General features: G+C 38.2%; 2 protein-coding genes across 5 annotated transcripts in view; both read right to left on the bottom strand.

The window, feature by feature from the left end:
* The window catches only part of adcy7 (adenylate cyclase 7), a 139,423-nt gene extending 128,544 nt beyond the window's left edge, over positions 1-10,879 (bottom strand). For all 3 annotated transcript variants that reach the window (XM_057854713.1, XM_057854704.1, XM_057854724.1), the window contains exon 1: positions 10,713-10,879. The gene's annotated coding sequence lies outside the window, so the exon portion shown is untranslated. The remainder of the gene's footprint in view (positions 1-10,712) is intronic.
* Positions 10,880-12,393: 1,514 nt separating this feature from the next.
* The window catches only part of tent4b (terminal nucleotidyltransferase 4B), a 36,605-nt gene continuing 22,493 nt past the window's right edge, over positions 12,394-26,505 (bottom strand). Inside the window, exons 2-12 of one of the 2 annotated variants that reach the window (XM_057831017.1) lie at positions 25,230-25,353; positions 21,534-21,580; positions 20,726-20,846; positions 20,511-20,618; positions 20,315-20,443; positions 18,722-18,935; positions 18,521-18,647; positions 18,180-18,283; positions 16,105-16,322; positions 15,877-16,023; positions 12,394-14,259 (exon numbers count right to left, since the gene is read on the bottom strand). In XM_057831017.1, coding sequence (XP_057687000.1) covers positions 14,110-14,259; positions 15,877-16,023; positions 16,105-16,322; positions 18,180-18,283; positions 18,521-18,647; positions 18,722-18,935; positions 20,315-20,443; positions 20,511-20,618; positions 20,726-20,846; positions 21,534-21,580; positions 25,230-25,353 — 1,489 coding nt within the window. In that variant the 3' untranslated portion in view covers positions 12,394-14,109. The remainder of the gene's footprint in view (positions 14,260-15,876; positions 16,024-16,104; positions 16,323-18,179; positions 18,284-18,520; positions 18,648-18,721; positions 18,936-20,314; positions 20,444-20,510; positions 20,619-20,725; positions 20,847-21,533; positions 21,581-25,229; positions 25,354-26,505) is intronic. The other variant, XM_057831024.1, reaches the window with a different exon arrangement.

Raw genomic sequence — 26,505 nt, 5'->3', positions numbered from 1 at the left:
GGAGAATGTCATTGTCAATAGCGTAAGGCAATGCGCGCAAGAAAAGGTGCCGATAAAAAAGTTACCTCTGGATGAGGTCGGCTCTTTTTTCCCCCCAGTCTTTTTCAGCGCTCGACACTGAAGCCATCTCTTTAACTGAACATTTGTATGTTCTCCCACATCTTTACCAGTAAATTTGGCACCAGGGAAATCATTTTCGGACAGATTTTGTAGGTTTAGCTCGGTAAACATCTCGTTCGTACACTATTTACATGTGTTTAGCATTAGTGACTAGCTTGACCCGCCTAGCAACAGTTGCTAACGTCATAAAAATTAATGAGCTAAAGAGACGTGTTGCGTGCGGTACGCTACTGAAAAATCCCAAAACAAAAATAAAGGCATTAATTACTAGAGGTGGGAATCTTTGGGCACCTAACTATTCGATTATGATTACGATTCAGAGGCTCCGATTCGATTATAAGTCAATTATTGATACCCCCCACCCCCGCTTTTAATGTTTTGTACATTAGTTACAAATCTAAAAATCTAGAATAATAGATAAGAATAATCTAAGAATCTGAAATTTGGCACGCCTCCTAATTACCGTTTTTTTTTTTTTTTTTAATTAAAACAAATAATATATAAAAAACATTTTTTTTTAGTTAAAATGAAAAATAAATAATTTTATAAAAATGAAAAAATATGAACATATGCAGATAAATACAACGCTTAAGATAAAAAATAAAAATAAAAATTAAGAAATGTAAGTAACAGTTTTTTTTTTTTTTTTTTAAAAAGGAATAAAGTTTTTCCCATTTTTGTTTTTCAATATAAAAAAAATCTAAACAAATAATATAGATTACTTGCTATTAAGAGGCTGGAAAGAAGATGAGTCAGTCAAACTTTAGATCGACAATCACTCCCCAAAAATTCAACCTACTATCGAAATAGTTGTCGACTCATTTGGTATTCGATCAGTCTAAGCAGCTCTTGTTGGCAGAACTAGGAAAACCGTAAATACGATGCGGGCTCAAAAAGTTGAATTTCCTACTCTAGTGTCGTCTGCATGTCGCCAAGTGTCATCAACAGGTTGCAACAGCGAGAACTTAATAGTCACAGAAAGACTTAAACTTCGAAGTTTTCAACCACCTCAGAGTTAGAACATGGATCTACTTTTTCTCTTTTAATCATATATTTGATGGCTGCTCTGCATGTAATGCAAAATCTACAATTTATAAATTTAAAAAAACTACAAAAAACTAATAAACAGACAAACAAGCTTCTGCTGTGAATTGGAATGAGTTTATCACTTGTTGAATTAACATTCGCTGCCATCCCTCCCACTTCAAACGGATTGAACGTCTATGGCCGGTAGTGGCAGCCAATGCCAGGCAATGAGGTAATTTTGGGTCATTAAAGGTCGTTTTCCTGTTCATTTTCAGTTACTTCCTGTTGACTTTGGTGTATTTTAAGGGTCTCTTCCTGTTTATTTTGAGTTACAGAACAGGAAGTGACCTGGGAATCACCCAAATGAATAGGCAGTGACTCAAACTCAACAGGAAATGACCTGTATATGCCCTAAAATGTACAGCAAGTGACCTGTAAATGCCCTGAAAATCTGAAAATGCCCTGAAATGACCTCATATACCAACCATCACAGCATAGCTACTAGAGCTGGGAATCTTTGGGCACCTAACGATTCGATTACAATTCAGAGGCTCCGATTCGATTATAAAACGATTATTGATGCACCCCCTCCATTTTTTTTTTTTTCAATGTTTTGTACATTAGTTCCAAAATTGTTCAAAAATCCTCTCGGGCTAAACCAAACTACTATTTCAGTATCAAGTTAACATATAACAGTAAACATATATATACAAAAATAACAGTAAATAAAAAAACTCCAGTCCCCATTCTGTATCAGCAGCTTTAAACTACAATTAATTTAATGTTGTGAATCAACTGTTACAGTTGTTAAAATTGCTCCCGTTATTCTATAATTCCCTCCCGTCTACTTTTGTCAAAGTTTTAAAACTATTTCATCATTTAAAGATAGATTCAAGACAAGATTCTGCCGATTTAGGAGTATTTTAGATAAAAAGTTAATTAGGTTCGCTACAACAGAGCCTTCTAGAGTGGTCTACCGCTTTAAGATGGCGGCTGTTTACTTACACCGGAAAGTCTGTCATTTCTCATCTCTGTTCAATAATACAAGTTCTAACACTGACGTTTGTCTGTCATTTTGCATCTAGTTCTACATATATATGATATCTACTGTAGCCGTATGTTTGTAGCAACTAGCAACTGGGCGTTGTTTGTAGCAGCTGTCAGCCGCAGTCAGGTATGATTGTTTTTTTTTTTTTTTATCTAGCGGCGTGAGTTGAACATGATATTTACTCTCGGTCCGTTCCTCATTGCATCCCAAAGACCGCGCTCACTGTGTTTTACTTCCGCTTTACCTGGTATAATTCAAAAATCGGAATTTGGATATTTGTGAATCCTTCTCAAATCTTCCACGGCCGAATCGCGAATAATCTAAGAATCGGAAATTTCGCACGCCTCTAATAGCTACCAACGCAATTTCTCCAAAAATTGCATTTTCTAGTTATAAAATGAGACTGCGTGTTTGAATTTGTGTGTCTAAACTTAAAGCATACATTGTTTAAAGCAGATGAACAAAAGGCCACACGTAACCTCTTCCTGTCGGTGTGATGCCATCGAGAGCCATTAGGAAAGCCTCTCCACTCTCTTCAAGGCCTTTACTGTTCCAGTTTCCCTGGGAGACCTCGCCCACGGTGTCATTATTACCTAATCTGCCTTCAGATGCACTAAGGGGCACGGAATGTGTTTGAGTGGAGGCACGCACTCAGAACAAATCAATTATTTACAAAGTGCAAAAGATACAATGTGTCGCCAACTCGCCATTCCTTCAAACTCGTATATACAGTAGGAAATCCGATTTTTGGCCCCCACGCTGCAAGTTAGAGACCCCTACATGAACACTTGAAATGTTGGTTAATGTGTGAATCTATTGACTCCAACATATTATGTTATTGAATGTGTTGCAGATGAGAGGACATGAGAGAAGAGGTGAAATCATTAGGTTGCGATTAGGTGTTTGGTAACCAGTCATTATCACAGCAGAAAGTGTGTGATAATATGAGGAAGGAAGCCGTTTAGAAATGAAGCAATTTGACATACACTATTGGACAGTGGTGCCCAAACTGTGGCCCGCTGCAGATATTGAAAATATCATTGAATACGACCAGCACAAGAAGCTTAAGTTACATTCTGTTGCATTTCTCAGCTTTAACACGAGATGGAGCTAGTCACCTAAACAGTGAATCTACGTTAGCTCACCTAACAATGTTGAAATCAATGTAGGAAAGTGTATAGAATTTTAGTATTTTGTTTTACATAAACATATTAAAAAATAATGCAATGTAATAAACTGAGCCATCTTGGTTGTGATTAAAGATGTCCGATCACGTCATTTTCAAAGTATCAGAATCGGCAAAAAAATATCGGACATGCCTTTTTTTAATATATATATTCTCTAATATATGTTTTCTAATTTTATTTAACGTTACAGAAAAAATGTCTTACACTCATCCAGAGTAGTTTTGGCTTAAAGTAGGGCCATCAAATTTATTGCGTTAACGGCTGTAATTAATTTCTTTTAATTAATCACGTTAAATAATTAACGCATGCGCTGCACGACCCACTCAAGCATTGTCACGTTCAATCTATAAAGACGCCGTTTTACCTATAGATAGCGCTAAAAGGCAGCGTATAATGAGTAGAGAGAATTTTGACAGCCTTTGGAGCCATTTTTTATGTGGCTAAAGCCTTACAATACCTCTCTCAGCAATTAAAAATAACGTGGGAGGCAATGTGGGGAAGAAAGGTAGTAGTTGATATTTTTCTTAACACCCTATGTCCTTTCCCAATGCAGAGAAGATATATCAATTGGTGCCCCTACGCACAGTCATGGTTGCACTTCCCATCATGCATTTGGGCAGAAGTTAAATGGCTGCAGTATCATTTACTGAAAGCTCAACAAATACACTAGATGGCAATATTTAGTCACAATATACAAAGTCACATTTATCCTTTAAGAATTACAAGTCTTTCTATCCGTGGATCCCTCTCACAGAAAGAATGTTAATAATGTAAATGCCATCTTGAGGATTTATTGTCATAATAAACAAATACAGTACTTATGTATTGTATGTCGAATGTATATATTCATCCGAGTTTTATTCATTTTTTTCTTAATGCATTGCCAAAATGTATATGGTCGGGAAAAATTATCGGGAATGACTGGAATTGAATTGGGAGCAAAAAAACAAAAAAAGCAATCGGATCGGGAAATATCGGGATCGGCAGATACTCAAACTAAAACGATCGGGATCGGATCGGGAGCAAAAAAACATGATCGGAACAACCCTAGTTGTGATCCCTTAATGTTTTTTGCTGTCGCAGGAACTTTTCTCTTTGTTATGCAAAGTTTGTTTCATTACTATAAAAAATATACATTTATACTGCAATATCATTGCATCAATGCAATTATTTTGTTACTTGTAGCCCTTAACTCATTCACTGCTGTTGCCAGTTAAAAGCATCCAATCCATTTCAACTTTGGAAGGATAATGTCCATATACCCCTACTGCTTTTAACCATCCCTGATGATGCTCACTGTGGTAGAATCAATTTGCATGAAAATAAGTTGTGTATATTAATGTGTATATTAAAATTAAAAAGGACTAATTAACCAACACAATTGATCACACAGCAAGAGTTAACAATTTGCCTAGTTAAATCATCCTCCAAACGTGCAAAACAATTGAACTAAAAGGAAAATACGCTCGTTCTTGCCACACATGCAAGATGGGAAGTGTAAACAATGAAATCACAAACGGTCCTCCTATAACCGGGTGTATAACTGGGCCAATTTATAGTTATACCTTCATTAATTTATTTTAAACTTAATGGCAGCCACTGACTGCATTAGACGCCCAACCCATTTAAACTGGGAGTGTTGGCAGCGAATTAACAAAGGATCATTTTCTGTAAGCCCTGCCAGTTCAAATGGATTGGATGTCTACCAGAGGTGGGTAGTAACGCGTTACATGTACTCATTTAAATTTACTTGAGTAACTTTTTGAGAAAAATGTACTTCTAGGCGTAGTTTCACTAAGCTATACTTTTTACTTTTACTTGAATAGATTTGTGAAGAAAAAATGCTACTCTAACTCCGCTCCTTTGGGCTACACAAGAGTCGTTACATTTTCCCTCTTCATTCTACATATTATTTTTATTAATTTTTTGCCAACGATGCCAAGAATAGCTAGACCAATTTCACCAATGAGACGTCGCAACAATAATCACGATTCCATTACACCAATCTGACGCAAGCTTTCCATTCGTTCTATGATCACATCAGGCTATTCAATCACGTGGCATTTTAAAGCACTGTAAAAAATGAAGTGTTTGACATACAGCGCTACCCTCAACATGAATCGAAAGCGTGGATTTAAACCTCTCTCCCACACGGAAAACCGGAGATATGATCCTTTTAATTTCATAATAGTCACTATGAAGGAACTACAGTATTCACTATTCAAACTAGGAAGTATTTTCTCCACTAGAAGGCACTCATGCTCTATGGGCGAATAATGCTTGATTTTTGCCTTTTTTCTTTCTCTCCCCGGAATTCAATGATTTCATTTTTATTTTTTATTTTTTGTATTTCTATAATTGGGTTATTATACAGTATAAGTATAACCACAGTTCATATAGATATGTTTGTGCTGAGAGAAACAAAATACCATTGTTTAAAAAAAAAAAAAAAAAATCAAAAATATAAATTAAGAAAACTAGGTAATTACTCACATTGTTACTCATTACTTGAGTATTCTTTTCACTAGGCATGTGCATGAGATTCTGACGGTATGATAACTTTAAGCAAAAATATCACGGTTTAACGGTCATACAGTATTGCAATTACAGATCTAAAATGCTTTATTTTGAGATTTATGGTTACAAAAAATATATATATATTTTTTCCATTGAACAGGATTTTTATTTTTCAAAACAACATTAGCAAATTAAAAGTATGACGTTAATCAAATAAATTAAAAAAAAAAGAAATCTGAATAAAATTAAATTGGCATGCTAATTAGCCATGTTATTGGCCTCATTAACAAGCATACAATATGTTTTACCACTGTTAGACACATTACACACTCCAGCGTTAACTCTCATAGCTAGTGGGGAAACGTTCATGACAGCGTTTGCTAACCTTTAATTTTGTATAAATGCGAAATCTGAGATATTGCCTTCTCTGGTAGCCACCCCCCCCGCAAACATGTTTTACATGTCGGTTGGCCCACCTAAGCCACGGGTGTCTGTAACTTTCCTGTACCCAAAGTATTCCAACACCAGCGACTTTGTTTTCATCGATGGGGGAAAAAGTTTAGGTGTTTCATGTCCTCCAGCCGACATGCAGCACAGCTGACTCACTGACACCGAGCAACAACTTGAGGGGGAGGGGTGAGCCCTGCATTTTTGGGACATAAAAAATAGCTAATACCGTAGTGACTGTATGACGGAAAATTTTAGCGATTTTGAAACCTTCACATTTTCATACCACGGTATACCTTGAAAACGGTAACCGGCACATGCCTACTTTTCACTGGATACTTTTTTATTTGTACTCAAGTACATTTTTTGGATGACTATTTTCATTTTTACTTGAGTAATTACTTTGAAGTTAAGCTTACTTGAGTAAATGTTTTGGTTACTCTACCCACCTCTGGTGTCTACTAGGAACAAACTAATTTAAATTCACAATTTTGAATGACATTTATTTATTAGATTTGAAAAATAAAACAAAAATGGAAAACAGTAAAAAATATTTTTTTGTGTATTTGTTTTTAATAAAAAAGGGAGGAAAGCATATTTATTTGTATTGATTATTTTTTATCAAAAAGGCTAACTGTAAATATTCTTTTTTTTTTTAAACTAAAGATTTTTGTTTTAAGCGGAAAAAAAAGCAAAATATTCTCAGACATCATTGAGGAATTATATATAAGCGGAAAACGTGAAGTCGACGCACATGATTTACTTTTGCGGGTCGCAAAAAACAATATGGTGGGCTGCTTCTGGCCCCCGGGCCTTTGGTTTGACACCTGTGCACTATACTTACCAGGCATTACATAAACATTCTAAAGCTAAATAACACAGCATGACAGTGAAGTTGAGACTGCAGAGTGCAGCACTGCAACAACAATTGGGCAAGCTAATGTTATTTCCATCATTTAGTTTATGGAGTACAACAACGCATGAGTGAAACCTAACATATTTTATTCGTAAACCTGGACCTTTGCAGCAAAGTGGAGACTGGAGTACAACCGCAACGCTGTAAACCAGGGGCGTCATGAGGTTTTAAGAACGGGGTGGGGATGGGGGTGGGGGGGGGCCCATGAGATGCACAGGATGTAAGTGAATGTAACATACAAGCACAAAACTTCATAAACAGATAACAAAGACTGATCATATATTCGTTATTATTATTGTTGTTGTTTCAGTCTATTTTTTATCCAGTAGAACAACAGAGGGGGAAAATGGCTAGAATTGTAAGTTATTTAGTAGAGGTAAGCATCAAAGAATGCCATCTGTTTTTCAGGGTGGCAAATCGGTCTATCACTCTGGTCTGACTCTACAAGTCAATAAAGGTGGTCGTCTGGTCGAGTGATTATTATTTGTGTATTATTATGACTATCCACAGATGATAATCATAGGTGAATGAGCTCAGCTCCTGTACTCATCTATGCGTAAAGTGAGAAACAGCTGATACTCCAGAAAGGAAGTCGCCCCAAAGATAGTGATAAAAAGAGTGCACACTTAACTCTATAAACAACCAGGACCTTCACAAAAACAAAAACAAGCAAAACAAAAGAATGCATTTCAGCAGTGGTGTTTTTAGGCCTATTTTAGGGGGGCTTCAGCTTCTAAGGCTTCAACAACTCTATAAACAACCAGGACCATTTAAGACTAACTAGCTAGCAGCAGCTAAGTAGCAGCGTTATTTTACAGATGGGATGTAACTTTTGGCTGCAAAACTACAAAGGTAAGACATGCGCAGAGATTGTCTGTAGTGTGCAAGCCAGCTTTTTATTAGTCAAACACGGAGCAGTTGACTTATAAATCACATGGGACTTTCTGCTGTTAGTCGGGGGCTGGAGCTAACTGTTACTATCAGCAGTGATAAATACTCGCTTTCTTGGAAAACAGTGTTATATCCATCTATCCACGCTCTCTGTGTGTGTTAGAGGTACACACACATATGCCCGTAGTCTGGTACCGACTGTGAGCAAGGTGACAGGGAAAACGCGCATTGGATTTTCAGTGATGTGGGTGTTCTCGATATGAACAAGTGGAATGGATTGGATAACAACACACGAAAGGGGCTCTCTACCTTACTCTATGAAGGGACGGGAAACTGACAGATTTATGAATACAGTGGGGCAAATAAGTATTTAGTCAACCAGTAATTGTGCAAGTTCTCCCACTTGAAAATATTAGAGAGGCCTGTAATTGTCAACATGGGTAAACCTCAACCATGAGAGACAGAATGTGGAAAAAAAAACTGAAAATCACATTGTTTGACTTTTAAAGAATTTATTTGGAAATCATGGCGGAAAACAAGTATTTGGTCAATACCAAAAGTTCATCTCAATACTTTGTTATGTACCCTTTGTTGGCAATAACGGAGGCCAAACGTTTTCTGTAAATCTTCACAAGCCTTTCACACACTGTTGCTGGTATTTTGGCGCATTCCTCCATGCAGATCTCCTCTAGAGCAGTGATGTTTTGGGGCTGTCGTTGGGTAACACGGAATTTCAACTGCCTCCACAGATTTTCTATGGGGTTGAGATCTGGAGACTGGCTAGGCCACTCCAGGACCTTGAAGTGCTTCTTATGAAGCCACTCCTTTGTTGCCCTGGCTGTGTGTTTGGGATCATTGTCATGCTGAAATACCCAGCCATGTCTCATCTTCCATGCCTTTGCTGATGGAAGGAGAATTACATTCAAAATCTCTCGATACATGGCCCCATTCATTCTTTCCTTTACACAGATCAGTCGTCCTGGTCCCTTTGCAGAAAAACAGCCCCAAAGCATGATGTTTCCACCCCCATGCTTCACAGTGGGTATGGTGTTCTTCAGATGCAATTCAGTATTCTTTCTCCTCCAAACACAAGAACCTGTGTTTCTAGCAAAAAGTTCTATTTTGGTCTCATCCGACCAGAAAACATTCTCCCAGTCCTCTTCTGTATCATCCAAATGCTCTCTTGCGAACCGCAGACGGGCCTGGACGTGTACTTTCTTCAGCAGGGGGACACGTCTGGTGGTGCAGGATTTGATTCCCTGGCGGCGCATTGTGTTACTGATAGTAGCCTTTGTTACTGTGGTCCCAGCTCACTGTAGGTCATTCACTATGTCCCCCCGTTTTGTTCAGGGATTTTTGCTCACCGTTCTTATTATCATTTTGACGCCACGGGGTGAGATCTTGCATGGAGCCCCAGATCAAGGGAGATTATCAGTGGTCTTATATGTCTTCCATTTTCTAATAATTGCTCCCACAGTTGATTTCTTTACACCAAGCGTTTTACCTATTGCAGATTCAGTCTTCCCAGCCTGGTGCAGGTCTACAACTTTGTCTCTGGTGTCCTTCGACAGCTCTTTGGTCTTGGCCATAGTGGAGTTTGGAGTGACTGACTAAGGTTGTGGGCAGGTGTCTTTTATACCGATAATGAGTTAAAACAGGTGCCATTAATACAGGTAACGAGTGGAGCCTCGTTAGACCTCTTTGACAGCCTGAAATCCTGCTTGTTTGTAGGTGACCAAATACTTATTTTCCACTCTAATTTGGAAATAACTTCTTTTTAAAAAAATCAAACAATGTGATTTTCTGCTTTTTTTTCCCACATTCTGTCTCTCATGGTTGAGGTTTACTCATGTTGACAATTACAGGCCTCTCTAATCTTTTTAAGTAGAACTTCCACAATTGGTGGTTGACTAAATACTTATTTGCCCCAGTGTATATTTAAGTTAATATATGTTATATGATTATTGATTTAAACTAATATCCTGGCAACTTCAAAGTGAAAATGTCAGCATTTTCTTTTTAAAATAAAACAACAACACATTATTTTAGGGGGGCTTATTGGCCTAACGACGCCACTGCTGTAAACCAACATAAGCACGTGCGTGTGTCTTGCACATTTCCAGCCAGAAAGCCTCAAAATTTCCAGTTATGACTAATGAAGTTTCACAAATAGAATTTTCATGATTTTCCTGAAGCTGCTGCGTCTCCCTTATTCAAGACTGCCACAAGCAAAATCATTCATCACCTGTCAGCCATGCACAGTGACAAACCACAAAGGACGTCAATCATCTAAAAACTCCCTTTTTAAGTTACCTATACTGACACAGTAGCCTCTACTCGCGCTTGTTACCTTTTAAAAGTTCTAATTTTTCGACTAAATCACTTTAAACGGGGGCTAGTTTACCAGTCAAAGTGTGCGTAATTGCGTTCAAATTTTAAAACGTCAAGATAAAGGATGACAAAGACAAACAAAGACTGCAAAATAATCATGATTAAGGTGGAACTCACACATGTAAATAATAATACAGTACGAAGAATAAAGAAAAGTTTGGTATCTTACCTTGCGTTCCACCGTCACCGACACCCACGGGTGAATACTCCAGAAGGAACCGCGGAAAGTGGTCCCATCGTCGGTGTAAAAAGCAGCTAATCTACGGTGTCCTCCTCCGGATGTGTATGCGTGAATGACAGAGGTTCTCATGTACGTACGAACGCGCGCTCTTTGAGAGTGTCAAGCCCCGCCCCTTATTCTCTGTCTGTCAAAACATAGCCGCGCCCACTCAAAAAAAGTCATGCATTTCGTTTGCCTTGTGCTATTTTTTTTTTTTTTTTTTGCCATGAACTCATTGGCTGCCATTGACTGTGATAGACGTCCAATTGGAAACAAATGAGTTCTTATAGTTGAACACTTTTGTTGATTTAATTGACTGACGTTGACATCAATGGACGTCTATTCATTAAAAAGGGAGGACTAGCTTGAATGCTCATCTGTCAATGCCATTGACGGCGCTAGACGTCCATTCTATTTTGAGTGGAAGGGTTGAAAACTATCATGACGTTCGCAATGTTAAAATAAAATATTATTATAAGGATAGCTAATTTGAGCGGGATTTTTTGTTGTTTTGTTTTGTTTCATTTTTAATTTGAATGATTTTTTTAAATGCAATTTTCCCCAAAACTATTAACCGTGATAACAATATTTGATCATACAATGTTGTCTACAAAATACTTTAAATATGAATAAATTGTAGTATAATTCGCATTTTATAGAGTTTTGATGTGCAAAGTTTCAAATTATGAAGGATAATTAATTTTCGGGGCATTTTTTTTTTCAATCGTTCTTTTCATTATTGATCTTTAAATGAAAAAATATATCTTAAACTTTATTTACCGTACCCTTAATTTAAAATGATGCGTAGGAAACACTTTAAAATGTGAATTACAGGACACCAAAACCTATGTTTGTACGTATTGCATTGATATGCTGCACATGACTAGGGCTGCAACTAACAATGATTGCATTAATCGATTTATCAGACGGTTAATTAAAGGATTAATCGGATAAATGTCACTTCTTTCAATTACCTTCTCAATTTACCTTTAAGTTTTTTTCGGCATGTAGTAAGTAGCAATGAAGACAAAATGGATGACTATTTCCTTCAAATGTATTGATTATGAAATAAATTGGCAACTAATTTCTTAATCGTTTAACTGTTGGAGCCTTATTAAGAAGCTAGTTTAGAGAGTAAGATGTCCGACAATCGGTAAAAATGTGAATTGTTGTTTTCCAAAGTAAAAGCAGATTTTGTCCTACTTTGACTTAACAAAATATAATGAAAAAAATCTGATATTATTTACAACCGAGAACTTATATATATATATATGGTATACTTTCAAGAATTTAGACAAGTTTAAATTGAAGGTCCTAAACGATTAAACGTTTATCAAAATAGTTGCCGATTTAGGAATCGAATAATCGATTAAGTGTTGCACCTCTATACATGACACTTTAATAGCAGCAGTATATCAAACATTCTTATGAATATATTTTCAAAGGTTATATTTTTAAAATATAAAATCTAGTTAAATTCATAAAATATTTCACAAATATTTTTTATACAATTTTGTATGTTATATATAATACAAAACATTATGAAAAATAACAATACGCATATGAAAATATATAAAATGTAATAAACATAACATGCATGCAAATACAAAAATTTAAAAAGAAAAGCACACATTGCTGACAATATTGTTTGTTGTTGTTTGTTTTTGTTTTTTATTGCATGAAATTGGTGAAAAGCAGCAAAGACGAAACAGTCAATACAGTTGAGAAGCTTCCTTGACGCCCAGGAAGGTTTGTGTTCTCGGCGGGACATTCACATATTAAACAGCCAACTCTTAAACTTTCCTTGACACCTGCCACCCCCCAACATAGTCCTGTACTACTATTGTGGTTATCATGTTATCAATATCCTTATATAACACAAGTGCTTAGATACTGCATTTAAACCTAGTATTGCATTGAAAATGGCTGCCAAGATTTATTCTTACTTGAAAGGAAAATTCATACAGTATTTGCTGGCTGAAATTCACTGCTAAAATAACTATACAATTGCCAATTATTAACAATAATGAACAAATTCTGTTAAATTGAAAATCTAAATGCAGTAATCAAGCCAAGTGTTGAAATTTCACAGTGAGGTACGAACGCCACCTGGAGAACTTAACATGTATTGCAACGATGGAGGACAACTTAATTTGGAAGTTTCTCATGTTTGGAACTTTTCGTTTTTATGACTATTTTTAGTTATTTCAATAATCATCCAAACTCGTTTTCAGGGCAAACGTTGTTGTAATAAATTAATGTGTGCTGTGTTTAGAAAATCTACTTTGAATCACACACACATACACAAAAAAAAAAATCTCCCTTTTTACCCATTTAAATAGACCAGCCACATTATACAACCAAAGAAAAAAAAATCCTCATATGACTGACTTCTAAAATGGTCTCTGACAATCGTCTACTTGGTCACACAACTGCCAATTATTATGGAGAAAAAAAACTGTTGTCATTATACCTGATTAAACCTCCCCCACAACGCGTCAAAACATATACCTCTTCAAAGGGCAAATATTGTATATACTGTATTTATCCATATATTATGTTCATATCATTCATAAAAAAATAAATACATTTGCCAAATACACTTGATTTTGTTGCCTTATTCTCGACACTTTTGAAATGTTGATATCTCGATAAAATCATGGAAATTCAACGTAAACTCCACCATATAAGGCAGGGTTTCCAAAACTAAAGTCGGGGGGATTCAACGGCACCGCTTTATTGATAGTCCATGTTTTTTTATGCCGAGTTTATTTGTGTATGTACAGCAATATATCGCTTTCTTAGCAAATTTGTGCGGAAAAAGTTGGGGAAACCCTGTCGTATACAGACACGTGCGACAAACAGACAGTAAAAAGTAGGATGCTGATGATGATTGGTCATGTCGGCATGGCAACGAGACACCCGCGTGAAAAAAAAAAAGATGCGGGTGTTTTTTTGTCCTTTGTAAAAAGATAATCCTATGAAACAATTGCTTATTTTTGTCTTTTTAGTGTATTTTTCCTAGAAACTTTCCTATGACTGTTTTAGGCATAACAAAAAACCATCAAAAAGAATCATGCATAAGTTACACATCAATGCTGTCAATTGTTTAAAAAAACAACTTTTTTTGTACATTTGTATCCGTTTCCACTATTTTTTTTTCCTTTTTATAGAAACTTTTTCCCCCCCACCAACGCATGTCCGTGGCGTATTGCTCCAAAAGGGAATATTCCTCTCCTGTACATCAGGAGGCGCTAGTGGTGCTGGCTTGCAGATGAAAAACTGCGAGTTTCTATTCTTTTTCCTCCTCTTGAGTCATTTAGAGGGCAAGAACAAGGGTACTTCCTTATCTGCAAAGCTCCTCCGGTGCAGTCTCTCGCACGTTTTTCCTCTTCTTGCCGTTACCCTGGTGGTGCGGTCGGCTACTCGGGTGATTTTTGCTGTTTCCAGAGGAGCGGGGGGAGCTCTGCTGGCCGTTTTTATGCTGGGAGCGAGCCTGAAAGGTAACCGGGGGAAGTTTTGTGTTAATCATATGTGTTTCAATTATGGAAAAAAAACAACTTAAAGCTTTTTTCATGCTTCTGTAGTATATTGAAATACATTTCCTATGAGTAGGTGTCCAATTTTATAAATATATATGTATTTTAATTTTTCAAATATATTTTAATCTATTCTATAGTTTTCTCTATTTTTATGATTTTTGTTAACCCTTTCAGAGACAGTGGTCACTACAGTAGAAAGCTATAGAAAAGGAGAGACACTTACGACATTTAACCTTTTATTGAGCAAGTGACTGTTTTTAGTAATTAAAAATGTACCGGTATATTACCAATTACAATTATATACTGTATATTATTCATAATTACTGTATTTTCTATATTACAACTAACGCCATCAATGGCAGCTTAAGGTAGTTTAGTAGTTGTAGTTTAAAATATATATATATTTAAATTATTTATATATATATATATATATATTTTTTTTTTCTTTCCATTTTTCAAATTCTCTCCCTACACACACACACACACACACACACACTTATATAACTTTTCATGTACTTATTTATGTCCTAATGTTTTGTTTTTTGTTGTACGACGTACAGAGGTGGTACTAGTGTAGCCAAAAATTTTACTCAATATTAGCTTTACTTCAAAATAATGTTACTCAAGTAAAAGTAGTCATCCACAAAATGTACTCAACTACAAGTAAAAAAGTATTTTGTGAAAAGAATACTCAAGTAATGAGTAAAAAACTTTATGAGCAACTGCTTAAGATGTTTTTTTGTTTTTTTGACAATGGTATTTTTTTCCTCAGCAGAGTTCTCTATATGAACTGTTATTACTATACTGTACTACAACATGTTATATAACCACATCAAGCCAATAAATTTTTTATTTATTTATTTTTATTTTTATTTTTAGAAACAATGAATTCCAGCGAGAGAAAAACATCTACAGAAATTATGCATTTTTTGTCCAAAGAGCTTGAGTGCCCTCTGGTGGAGAAAACATTACTTATTATGAAACCAAAATTATCATATTTGTAGTTTTCTATGGTCATTTGGTGCCAATTAAAACTTGGAGAGAGATGATCAAATCTGCACTTTTGAGTCATGCTGACGGCGGCGCTCTGTGTCAAATACTTCATTTTTTACGGTGCTTTAAAAATGCCACGTGATTGAACAGGCCGATGTGATCACAGAACAGCAAGCTTGAGTTTGATCGGTATCATGGAGTCATGTGATTATTGTCGCGACGTCTCATCGGCGAAACTGGTTAATCTCTGGCAAATAAAAAGGAAAATCTAACGACTAATGGAGTAAGAACAGCGTTTCTTCCTCACAAATCTATTCAAGTAAAATGTATGACTTAGTAAAACTAATCTTAGAAGTACATTTTTTTCAAAAAGTTACTCAAGTAAATATGAAGGAGTAAATGTAACGCGTTACTACTTTAATTTTATTTCAGGCATCAAAGGGTTAAAAGTTTTTCTCTATTTTCAGAGGTTAAAATAAAAACAGCCATTTGCATACTTAAATAATTTAAGCAACCATCTTTCAATCTTATTTATACTAGGTGTTGTATGTCCCTTTAATTAGGAAAACACAGCACACCTTTCCCCCCTTGTTGCCTCCAGTTGGAGTGCTGGTCGTTCGGTTCTGCGTCCGGTGATTGCTCACCGCCGTGGACTTTTCTCTGTGGGCGCTGGTGGCTCGACCCGACTGCTGCTTGGCCGTTTTACAAGGCGTGCCGTCAGAGTCCTGGACAAACGCAGCATGACAATGAGAAATCGAGCATTGCGAAGAAGAACGAGATATTGAGGTTTCGAACAAAGGACCGACCCCGTCGCTGGAGCAGGAGGACGTGGTGGAGGGCGAAAGAGGGGACGAGGACGGCGACGAGTGTAGGGAAGCGGACGGCGACGACGAATTGGACGACAGGGTTTTGCTCCTCGTCGGCAGGATCACCACCACATCGTCGTCATCCTCGTCGTCCTCCTCTGGAACGTTGTTATTGCATTGGTCCAGCTGCTGGGACTCGAACAGCGTCACATCATTTCCTGAAATAATCACCAAAGGTGTCAAAATGAGACAGGATTTCAACTTGGAAAAAGTTTGAACATCAGTAACAGTAAGTGGGAACTTGCCATGTTCCAACAAAAAACATTGTGAAAATGAGGCCTTAACAAGCGACGTGCCGGTATCTCTGAAGTAAACGAGCAGCGCATTTACTGATTGTATAATCGGATCCTTCCACTTTGGAGCTCCGATTCAATGGTTTGCGTCTTCGCCTTCCTTTTTTGCCAACACCATATACACAACACAGTCATTGCGTCTTGGTGTCGCAGAGTCGCCATGTAAACTGCCCCTTAGTCACTTGTAAGCCTGAAAAACGAATTGATTATCCACACTTTCAAAATTTAATTGTTGATATACACGTTTGTCAGTGTGATTTTTTTGTTTGTTTGTTTGTTTACCAACATGGCGGCAGCACATAAGTTAACCCACTTATGTTCATGTTCTAAAAACAGGTCACCTGTGATGCGAAATTGTGTTTTAACATTTATTATTTAGTTTTTTCTTTGGTTGTATATTTAGGGTCCGTTTACATGATGACTCTCTCAGAATACGAAAAAATTCAAATTTGCATTTATATGGTTCCGTCTCCATTCGAACAATGTCGCAATTCCATGTGAAAACGATGAGTATTCATGCCAGGCCTTAGGGGGCAGTGCAGATTTACAAGGCGACAGCCAGTGATGCACTTTGACCCCAACAACCTCCTCAGCCTGGAAGACAACATACCCGCCCACTCCAAGCAATGGCATTTTTCTTTTGCTCCAAAAGGCACAAAAATGGAAACATTCAACAAATTTAAATAAAAAATATTATAAAAACGGTTAATTCAAGCTGACGTTCCGCCATATTTGCTGTTTTTAATGTTTAATGCTACCGCTGCGCACGCCCAATGTGACGTGTGCGAGTGCTGACGGTATCGGCGTGGGAGTTTTCCACATTGATATGGATGCAGAGCAAGCCCCCTCAAGCCCCTGCAATCGGATCCGTCCACTTTGGAGCCCGGATTCAATGGTTTGCGTCTTCGCCTTTATTTTCGCCGACACCATATAAAGGCGAGGCCATCCGGCAACACAGTCATTGCATCTTGGTGTCACAGAGCAGAGTCGCCATGTAAACTGCCCCTTAGTCACTTGCAAGCCTAAACAACGAATTGATTATCCACACTTTCAAGATTGAACTGTTAATATTTACGTTTGTTATTGTAAATTTTTTTTTGATCATCAACATGGCGCCAGCACATAAGTTAACCAACTTATGTTCATGTTCTAAAAATGGGTCACCTGTGATGCAAAATTGTGTTTTAACATTTATTATGTACAGTTTTTCCCTGAGTGTACAAAGTATCCCTTACATTATTTTAATTATTACAATTCAATACCTTTCTCAAAATAAGTCGTCAACGTAAAATCCAGAACGACCGGAAAAAAAAGCAACATTTTTTTTAATATTTACAGATTTTTCTTTTAAAAACCAAACTTTTTTAAAATGAATTAAAAGTGAGAATACAGTGTTTAACGTTTTTCCCCTTTTTGTTTAAAAAATGAAAATGTAAACTTGCTTTTAATTTGCTATTAAGGGGCTCACAAGGATTTTAAGTCAACTGTCTCTAACCAGTCGATTCATTTGATAATCGTTTAGTGAAGGATTAGTCGATTACTTACCCCCCACCCCCCCTAGTTGGCAGACATTGTGGCCCTCCGAAAGAAATCATAACTACAATGTGGTCAGTGACAAAAATGAGTTGGACACCCCTGTTTTTCCATACACCCCTGGTTATCATACCGTGATAAACTAATATCGGTCCATGTCTAGGGCGGATTGGTTTTCGGGTTACATACTATTGAGTGGCGAGTCCTTCTGGGACATGCTTCCCCAGTTCTTTCGGATCCACTCCCTGTACTCGTCCACCTCCTGAGTCACGCGGATGATTCGGCCGAGTATGCTGCGAGGAAGGAACAACAGTGTTTACACAGCACAATGCCAGCAGCAACCTTGCACAATGGAATGATAAGCATTTCTAGTCCCGTTATTAAGAAATGCAAGCGGTAAGATTACATAAGAGTCCACAATGAACCTTTAAGTGATGGCCAGTATGTGAGGATGCCCATGCAGTGATTTCAAAAGTAACTATTAAAATACAAACAAGACTCCCTTTTTGACAACTGTGAGATGTGCTTACCTCTCTGTGTCATTATTGGGGTAGTATTTGGCGATAGGTGACACGGCATGACTGAGCACCACGTAGGCATAGTCAAACGCCTGCTTCACCTGCATAGCGCCGTAAGAGCTGCGGCCGACGTCATTGTCTGCAGGACACAGTTTAATAATCGGGGTTTTGTACGTTGACAGCAATAGACAGGTAAAAATCTTAAATTCCCACCTGGCTGCAACGGGTCCTCGATGTAGAGCATGGAGGGCCTGTAGCCGTCCATCATGTTCTTCTGAACTTCGTCTTTGGCCACATAGCAGCCACCGTCTTTTATCCGGATGCCCGTTTTCAGGTAGTTAAAATGGCGGCCGTAGAGCTCAAAGAACTCTATGAGCAACACACCGAAGTTGATGTTGGGGCTGCACACATCCTCCCTGTAGTGAAGCTAGTGGAGAGAAAAGAAGAAGAACAAAGTCAAGGTTTGTCAATAGTGGTCTCTGTGGATTAGCACATGGGATATCCCGATTCCGATCGCATGATCGGAAATAAGGGCCAATCACGTCATTTTTAGCTGATCGGCAGGTGGAAAAGGTTGATTTTATTTCAAGTATTTTCCGGACAATACGTCACACATTTTTTCATTGTGTGTCTGGGCCTGCGACTTATAATGACTTATGACAAACACCTATTGATTGCATGTTGTTCTCTATTTTATTGTTATTACTATTTTGTAAAATTTTTTTTTCCCTTGGTCTCTAATGAAATCATCCCAAAATGCTATTTATACTACAGTGCGATTTGTTTTTTTCCCTCTTCATTGAGCATGTTTTTAGCTAGTGCGACTTACAGTCTGAAAAATAAATACTTTTCTGACCTTTTGAATTTTAGTTAAAGCTATGAATTGAACTTATTAAGTAAATCTGACTTCGGTTTAAGAAAATTTGTCTTTAGCGGTGGTGGTTTTTTCATCCTGCTATGAATTTTAATTAGTTTGTCAATAGTAAACGTCCAATTTATTTGGATAGTTCAAATGGATTGGACATCTATCATCACTAAAATAGCAGTCAACAACTATTAATGGCCCACATAATTTTTTATCATGCAAATTCATTGAAGTCAGTTATTCAAGTTCAGAATATTAACGTGATAAAACGAGTTAACAACACTCTCACAATCAGGGATTCCCAATCAACCGGTACCTGTCAGTGGCGCATTTTCTACCGGGCCGCAGAGAATTAATAAATAATTTGTTAACGACCACAATCTGGCCTGTACCTTTTGACCACAGGTGTCAAACCGATTCCAGAAAGGGCCGAGTGGGTGTTGGATTTTGTTCCAACCGATACCGCGCAGAAAGTTTAACCAATGAACTTCCTGCTGAAACAAGCAGCACCTGACAAAGTTTAACTGATTACACATGTAAAAGATCTGATTGGTGAAAAAGTGTCCTCTTCATTGGTTGGAAAGCAAACCTGCACCCACTCGGCCCTTTCTGGAACCAGTTTGGCACCTGTGCTTTTGACTAATCTGAGTACAGATTAATGTACATCGCCCTCAAGTGGTTGGCTGCCATTACTGGGGTGTTTGCAAACCTATCGCCGCCCAGCATCAGTCAATGTAAACATTCACGTTTAGCTGCTGTTAGCTGTGTGCGGCGACAAATTTGGACAGCTTTTTTACGGGGAAAAGAATACCTGCTGAGCCTGAAGAGGAGCCTACAGCCAAGTCCGTTCTGCATAATATGTGGCTAAAAGCTATCAAACGAGGCAACAAAAGCGAAGAGTTTCAGAAAAATCTCGTAAACATCACGCAGCGTTAACTTACCTGCAGGAAGCTGACAGCCATGAGGAAGAGGCTATATGACCCTATTCCACCTGTGAAAACCTCGTTGAGGTCCCTCTGCAGGAGGAACTGCTTCAGCACCAGAACCAGGTAAGGCAGCACAGGGTATTTCTGCACAGCACGTATATTAACATTCACACCCAGACTTTTAAAGGGTGGTATCGTAAAGCAATTGTACCTCTTTAAATTCCTTAATAAGGTATGCCGCTTTGATGCCACTCTTCACATTGAAGCTGATGTCCACCTTGACTTCCGTGAAGGAATCTGTCAGTTTAATGATGGGCACCTGGAGACACATTAAGACAGTTGGTTTCAACCTCAGGGTTTTATTTTAGTGATTCTTATTGTGCAGGGTTTTATTATATCCTAGGGGAATCCTAAAAAAAAAACCACCGTAGCTTTGTCCAAAACTTTGATGGAGTTCTTGTCAGCCACGTTCCTCTTTCGGAGAGCCTCTTCCAGTGTCCACAGCGGGAGCGTTTCCCACTTCCCGAATACCACCAAGTCAATGTCACTGTGGAAAGCACATGACAATACACTCAAATCATTAGACTTTTGGTGAAAAAAAGTTTTCCTTATTATGTCATATAAAATCTCGCAAGACATCAGCTCAGCAAGTAAATTGATTGTTTTAACTCACAAGTGTCAAATTCACAGCCCAGGGTCTAGATCCGACCCGTCACATCATTTTGTGTGGCCCACGAAAGTAAATGTGAATAAACTTCATTAAATTAAAAAAAAAAAAAAAGTTTTTTAATTTAAAAGAATAACACGTACCAGTCATCATTTCTAAATTCCTGCCAACTAAATGTTCATATTTTTTGTTTGTTTTTTCTTTTTCAACAAACATTGTGGGCCGCCGGTTTGCGTCCACCAGGCTTTGCAAGTTTTCTGGGAGGAACATGAATCGATTAGGTATCGCTTAGTTGATTGTGTCAACCCAAGGAAAGATACCAAAACTACAATGTGGCTGACATCAAAGATGATGAAAATGATGATAAAAAAAAACACTAACTGAACAACTGTGTTGCTTATTATTTGCCTTCTTTTGCGATATGTCTGCAACTAGAACAAAGGACACCAATAGTGAGAAAAGACGAAAATGTGATGTTGGGATGTGGTGATGAGTCAGTGTTGAAGCATAATATTGAAAAATATAAATCCATACACTTAATAAATATTCAATGTGTTACTGACTCACCTTGTTGGCAAATAAAGGCCTGTGCTGAAGCTTCCAAACACCTGTACCTGCAGAGAAAAGCCATAATTAGACCACATTCATAACGATACAAGCAAGTATGCAAACAATGCAGAAAGAAAGCAATACAGATTACTAATCGATTATGCACTATTATTTGGTGGCAAGGACAGGACAGCTAGAAAATGAAACCTTCAGTGTCCCTTTAGGTGTGGTGCGAACTTGAAATTTTCAAAGTATAACATGTCCCTCTGACTATTTGCTTGAGCATGTATAAACCAGAAGTGACAATAAAGCCAAAAATAATGCTTTAAGCCAATGATCTCGTCCAACCTTACACCTTTTAAACCTCCCATTGAGCAACACACAGTGCTTGCTTAACGTAAATAGACTTAAGCCTTTTCTTAAACCCGTACTATAAAAATGTAGTGTCTGTGTGCACGTACGCACGTACTATGCCGATTGCACTACGGCAGTTGTGAATGAAGACTACAACTCCAGAAGTGAGTATTCTATTTAATGTTTGTATAATTTCCCCACTTAAATATTTAAGATTAATGTAACATAATAACACAGAGACGAGTAAATAAACAGTTTTTAAATGGTAAGTACATTCATTACAACAATGGGTCTTTAGCGATGACAGTTGATGATTTTTTGCACATTATTTTTCATAACCTTGGATGCCATTTTACAGGTTTGCAAAACAATTTGCATTGAAAGTTCCTACAATGTCATTTTTCAAGGAACTGTAGTTACTACATTAATATGCAGCTGACTAGATTTAATGTGAATACTCTTTGCGCTCATCGCTGGAAAGAGTGTGGAAAACAATTATGTTCTGATTTTCATCAGATTTAGACCATCTTGCATGTGCAAGCAGCTGACCAGGACATGTTGATTGAATTATATGTGTTTGTAAAAATCTAAATTTAATCTTAATTCTAAAAATGGACTATTTTAACATTGACCACACAGTACCTTGGAGATTTTAACATTGAAAACAATCAAACTCAGGAATCACTTCAACAACTTTCTGACTGTTCTAATGGCTTTATTAATATTTTATGAATGGACTCTTTGCTGCCATTGACAGTTACAGACGTCCAATCCATTGATCAGTTGAATAACAGTGATTGACTGGTTAAACTGTGAAGCTGCACAAAGAACCTCAAACGATCACTGCCAGCGCTCCCAGTCAAAACAGATTGAACGTCTATCTCCGTCAATGGCACTGAATCATTATGGTTCAATGTAAGCCTGTCGCAATATGCAATAATTCCATTTATCGCACGATCCCCCCAAAAAATGAAGGCGTTCAGTTTTCCACTGCGATTTATCGCCTCGCGTGCACGTGCGTGCAGCTGTCGTGCTGTCAAAAGTTCGGCTTCCTTGTTACCAACTACGCAAAATGCATCTTCGTTCCAGGTCCGGCAAAAAATTGCACCGGAGCCAATCTGTTCCCATTATATCCTATTGTTCAATGTATACTGGCCGCGTCAGTGCTCCGGATCGACTGCAGACCATCTCCGGCGTGCCGGAGCCCGCCGGATGGTTTACGCCAGGGGTGGCCAAACTTTTTGCAAAGGGGGCCAGATTTGGTGTGGTAAAAATGTGGGGGGGGGCGACCTTGGCTTACATCCTTTACGTAGAACAATATATTTAAGCAAATTTTAGCAAGCCATTCTGTGTGTCACATTTGCTTTATTATTTTTTATTAATTCATAATTTCAACAATCTTGCAATTAGCCTTTGTGGCGGTCTCTTTCGACTCTAAGGCTCTTGCGAAATACTGCTGCTGTGAAATTAAACTAGCATCAAGTTGCTTCAATTTCTCGCCGCGTATCTTCCCTGTAATCTTGTCGTACATGACAGCGTGTCTTGTTTGGTAATATCGCCTCACATAAAACTATTTAAAAACAGCGACTGTCTCTTTGCAAATGAGGCAGACACAGTTGTTGTGTATTTTAGTGAAGAAATAGTCCAATTTCAACCTATCCTTGAAACGTCGGCCGTCACAGTCAACTTTCTTTTTTTCTGTTGATGTCACACGGGTCAAGGGTCACACGGGGTTAATGTTGCTTAGAGTGCTGCTGCCTTTTAGTGGGTAAATGAGGAGCAGCATTTAGTGTGTAAGCTATTTCATATGCTTGTAGCAGTACTGCTGACCAATTTATGAAGTCCATGTGCAGGCCAGACGTTATTCATTTTATGACAGAGGCTGGAGGACGGATGAAATTTGACCACGGGCCGCATTTGGCCCCCGGGCCGGACTTTGGACATGTCTGGTAGGCTATTTTTTATATTTGCCGGAGACGCATCCGTCAAAATAGGCGGAGCCGGGCCTGGAGTCAAGAGCCCAGTTGCTTATTCACAGTTTAACGAGCAAACATGGACGAAGAACGCTCCATCATGGAGGTGGAAAGTCACAAAGTGATTTATGATGCAGCAGATCATCATTATAAAGACAACATTAAAAAGGAGGCTGCATGGTGTCCTATTATGTGTGTTTCTCTGGCAATGATATCAAACACCCGAAGTGTTGACAACTTTGTTTTTTATTAACACACGGCGTTGACAACACTTCCTCAACCTTTGGCTGTTGGCAGGCTGTGCCGCGTCACATGGACAAAACAAAAACGTTGCGTGCGCTTCAGGGTGCCTCGGAAAACACCGAATCAGAATGTTACACATGGAACACCATAGCAGAAGCTATGAGGGGAAAAGTTTTAATTTGCCTAAATGTTTATTAAGTGAAATTTTATTTTTATTTCTGAAAAAGACATTTTATTTATTCTGTGTTTCTGTGCGGTAGTAATATTGTTGTCTTTTACTTAAGAGGCATGCTGTATTGTTTTTAGTTGTGATTTCTTAAAAAGTATTTTTGAATTTAAGAATAAACATTTATCACATTTAAGTGGGTGTAATTGATCTATTAATATATACTGTATTCTCACTGTGTTATTGTAAATTTTTTTTTTTTTTTTAATTGGGGGTGGGGGTGCAATAATATCGTATATCGCAATAATTTATGAGATAAATTATCGCACACTAAAATTTGTTATCGCGACAGGCCGAGTTCAATGTCAGCTATCCCTGACAAAACTGGATCTGATGTCTATTTCTGACATAGGCAGTGAAGGAGTTAACCAACAGTTTGTGGGTGAGTTCAGGATGCGCCAACTCTGTCGGAATTTGGGAGGGGGTGTGACTGTAAAACGGTTTGTATGGGGGGGGGGGGGGGTACTGATAAAAACTCCATTTATTTTTCTAGGGTGCGACTATGTCCTTTTTGGGCTAAATTTGATTTCAGAGACGCAGTGATGACATGTGGTGGAGCTTGATTGGCGCTGAAAAGGCTCCTGTCCACACAAAGCACATTATCTCATTCTACCTCAAGTCGTCCTTTAGAGACAAGGTCCTGTGACACTGCCGGATAATCACTGCTCACAAAGGATGCTCATTAGGTCCAAAAATGCCTCTACTATTCTGGTGAAGCACTACAATGGAGCCAACGCCATGCTGCCAACCTAAGAAAAAGAGCTGGTCTATGGCAGACCTCCAAAGAACATTGAGAGCCTCGCCCCGATAAATCGTAGGTGTGCGTTTCTCTGCCGTCTGTTACGTTCAATTTAATTGTGCTGACAAAAATTCAGGCAACAAAAGAGTGTCACAGAAGAGACTGTAGAATCACTTTACCTCTGCGCTTGGCCAAAGGTTGTGAATGACGCCCTTAATTCTGTCCACCACCTCCAGCCTCATCGTCTCCTCCTCTGGCCGAGGCGAGATGTAGGCGTAGAAGTCTCTGATCTCTTCATGCAACCTGGACAACAATAAACCATTGCAATTAAAGCATAAAAAAAAAAAAAAAAAAAAAAATTCTTCAACCTTGAGACGCTGACTGAGCTAAAACGAGGTATGAATCTGATGCTACAGAAAACGCCACAAACGCTCATGTGGACCGACCTTTACTCATATTGTGGAAGTTAATAATTACTGAAAACAAAGGCGGAATGTGCACAAATGACAAAGGAGGACACACGGTTGCAGGCCTGGCTCTTATTTAGCAACCAAACAACGACCGAAAAGAGGACTCTCAGCTGTGGACCACTGGCGGTGTCATGTGGCCGCAGTGCCGAGGGCACACGTCCTTGAGAGCGGGTTACCCTGCCCGCGCGTCGACCTCTTTCTCTGACCGCTTATATCTGGGAAAACGGAGGTATGGCAGGGGGGAAAAACATGCAGTCAATTACTGCTCCAAAAACACACCGGAGCCATTGACAATATGAGTGGGCCGTGGACTTTCTCAGTTCAAGGTCATTAAGCACAACCATAAATCATACATAAGGCATAGTGGATTGTAAAGCGTTCCGTCAATTGTTGAGATTAAAAAAAATATTTTAACTAAGCTTTAAAACCGAAAAATACAGTATTTCTAAAATCCATGTTTGTAAAGTCACAGTGGAAACCGCTGGGCTCCTCATGATGCGATACGATTTGCGATCCAAGGCTCGCGATAAAGATCATCTCACAAAATGGAAATATAATAATTATCGATACATGGGTGAGGAAATAATTCTACAATATTTTACTATACATGTTAAGGGAGTGCCAAAAAATGGATTATGAGATGCATCGCAATTTGACATGTGACGATTCGATTACGATTCATAAATGTTCAAAAACCATTTTTCCCTAATAACTTTATGACAGCCGCTTGTAGCGGAACGAAAATCAAGACACTTCTGCCGCCCAGACACCTTTAACGGACGCACGCATGGAATGATGTATGCTGCTGGTTCCTGAGCGAGAGATTTACTCCTTTTCAAAAGCCTGGAAAATAAATTTGTGTATAAGACAGGCAGACAACCGGCGGTCACGCTTCTGTGCACAACTTATTTTCTAGACCGAGAGGGGAAGAGAGATAGTTCGTTGCTCCTTGTCTTTCAGTTGTCCAGCAGTAGTTTCAAGCCAT

The sequence above is a fragment of the Corythoichthys intestinalis genome, chromosome 1 (assembly GCF_030265065.1).
Source record: "Corythoichthys intestinalis isolate RoL2023-P3 chromosome 1, ASM3026506v1, whole genome shotgun sequence".
NCBI lineage: Eukaryota > Metazoa > Chordata > Actinopteri > Syngnathiformes > Syngnathidae > Corythoichthys > Corythoichthys intestinalis.
The sequence above is the reverse complement of the archived record's forward strand: the minus strand, read 5'-3'. Positions and strand labels throughout refer to the sequence as shown.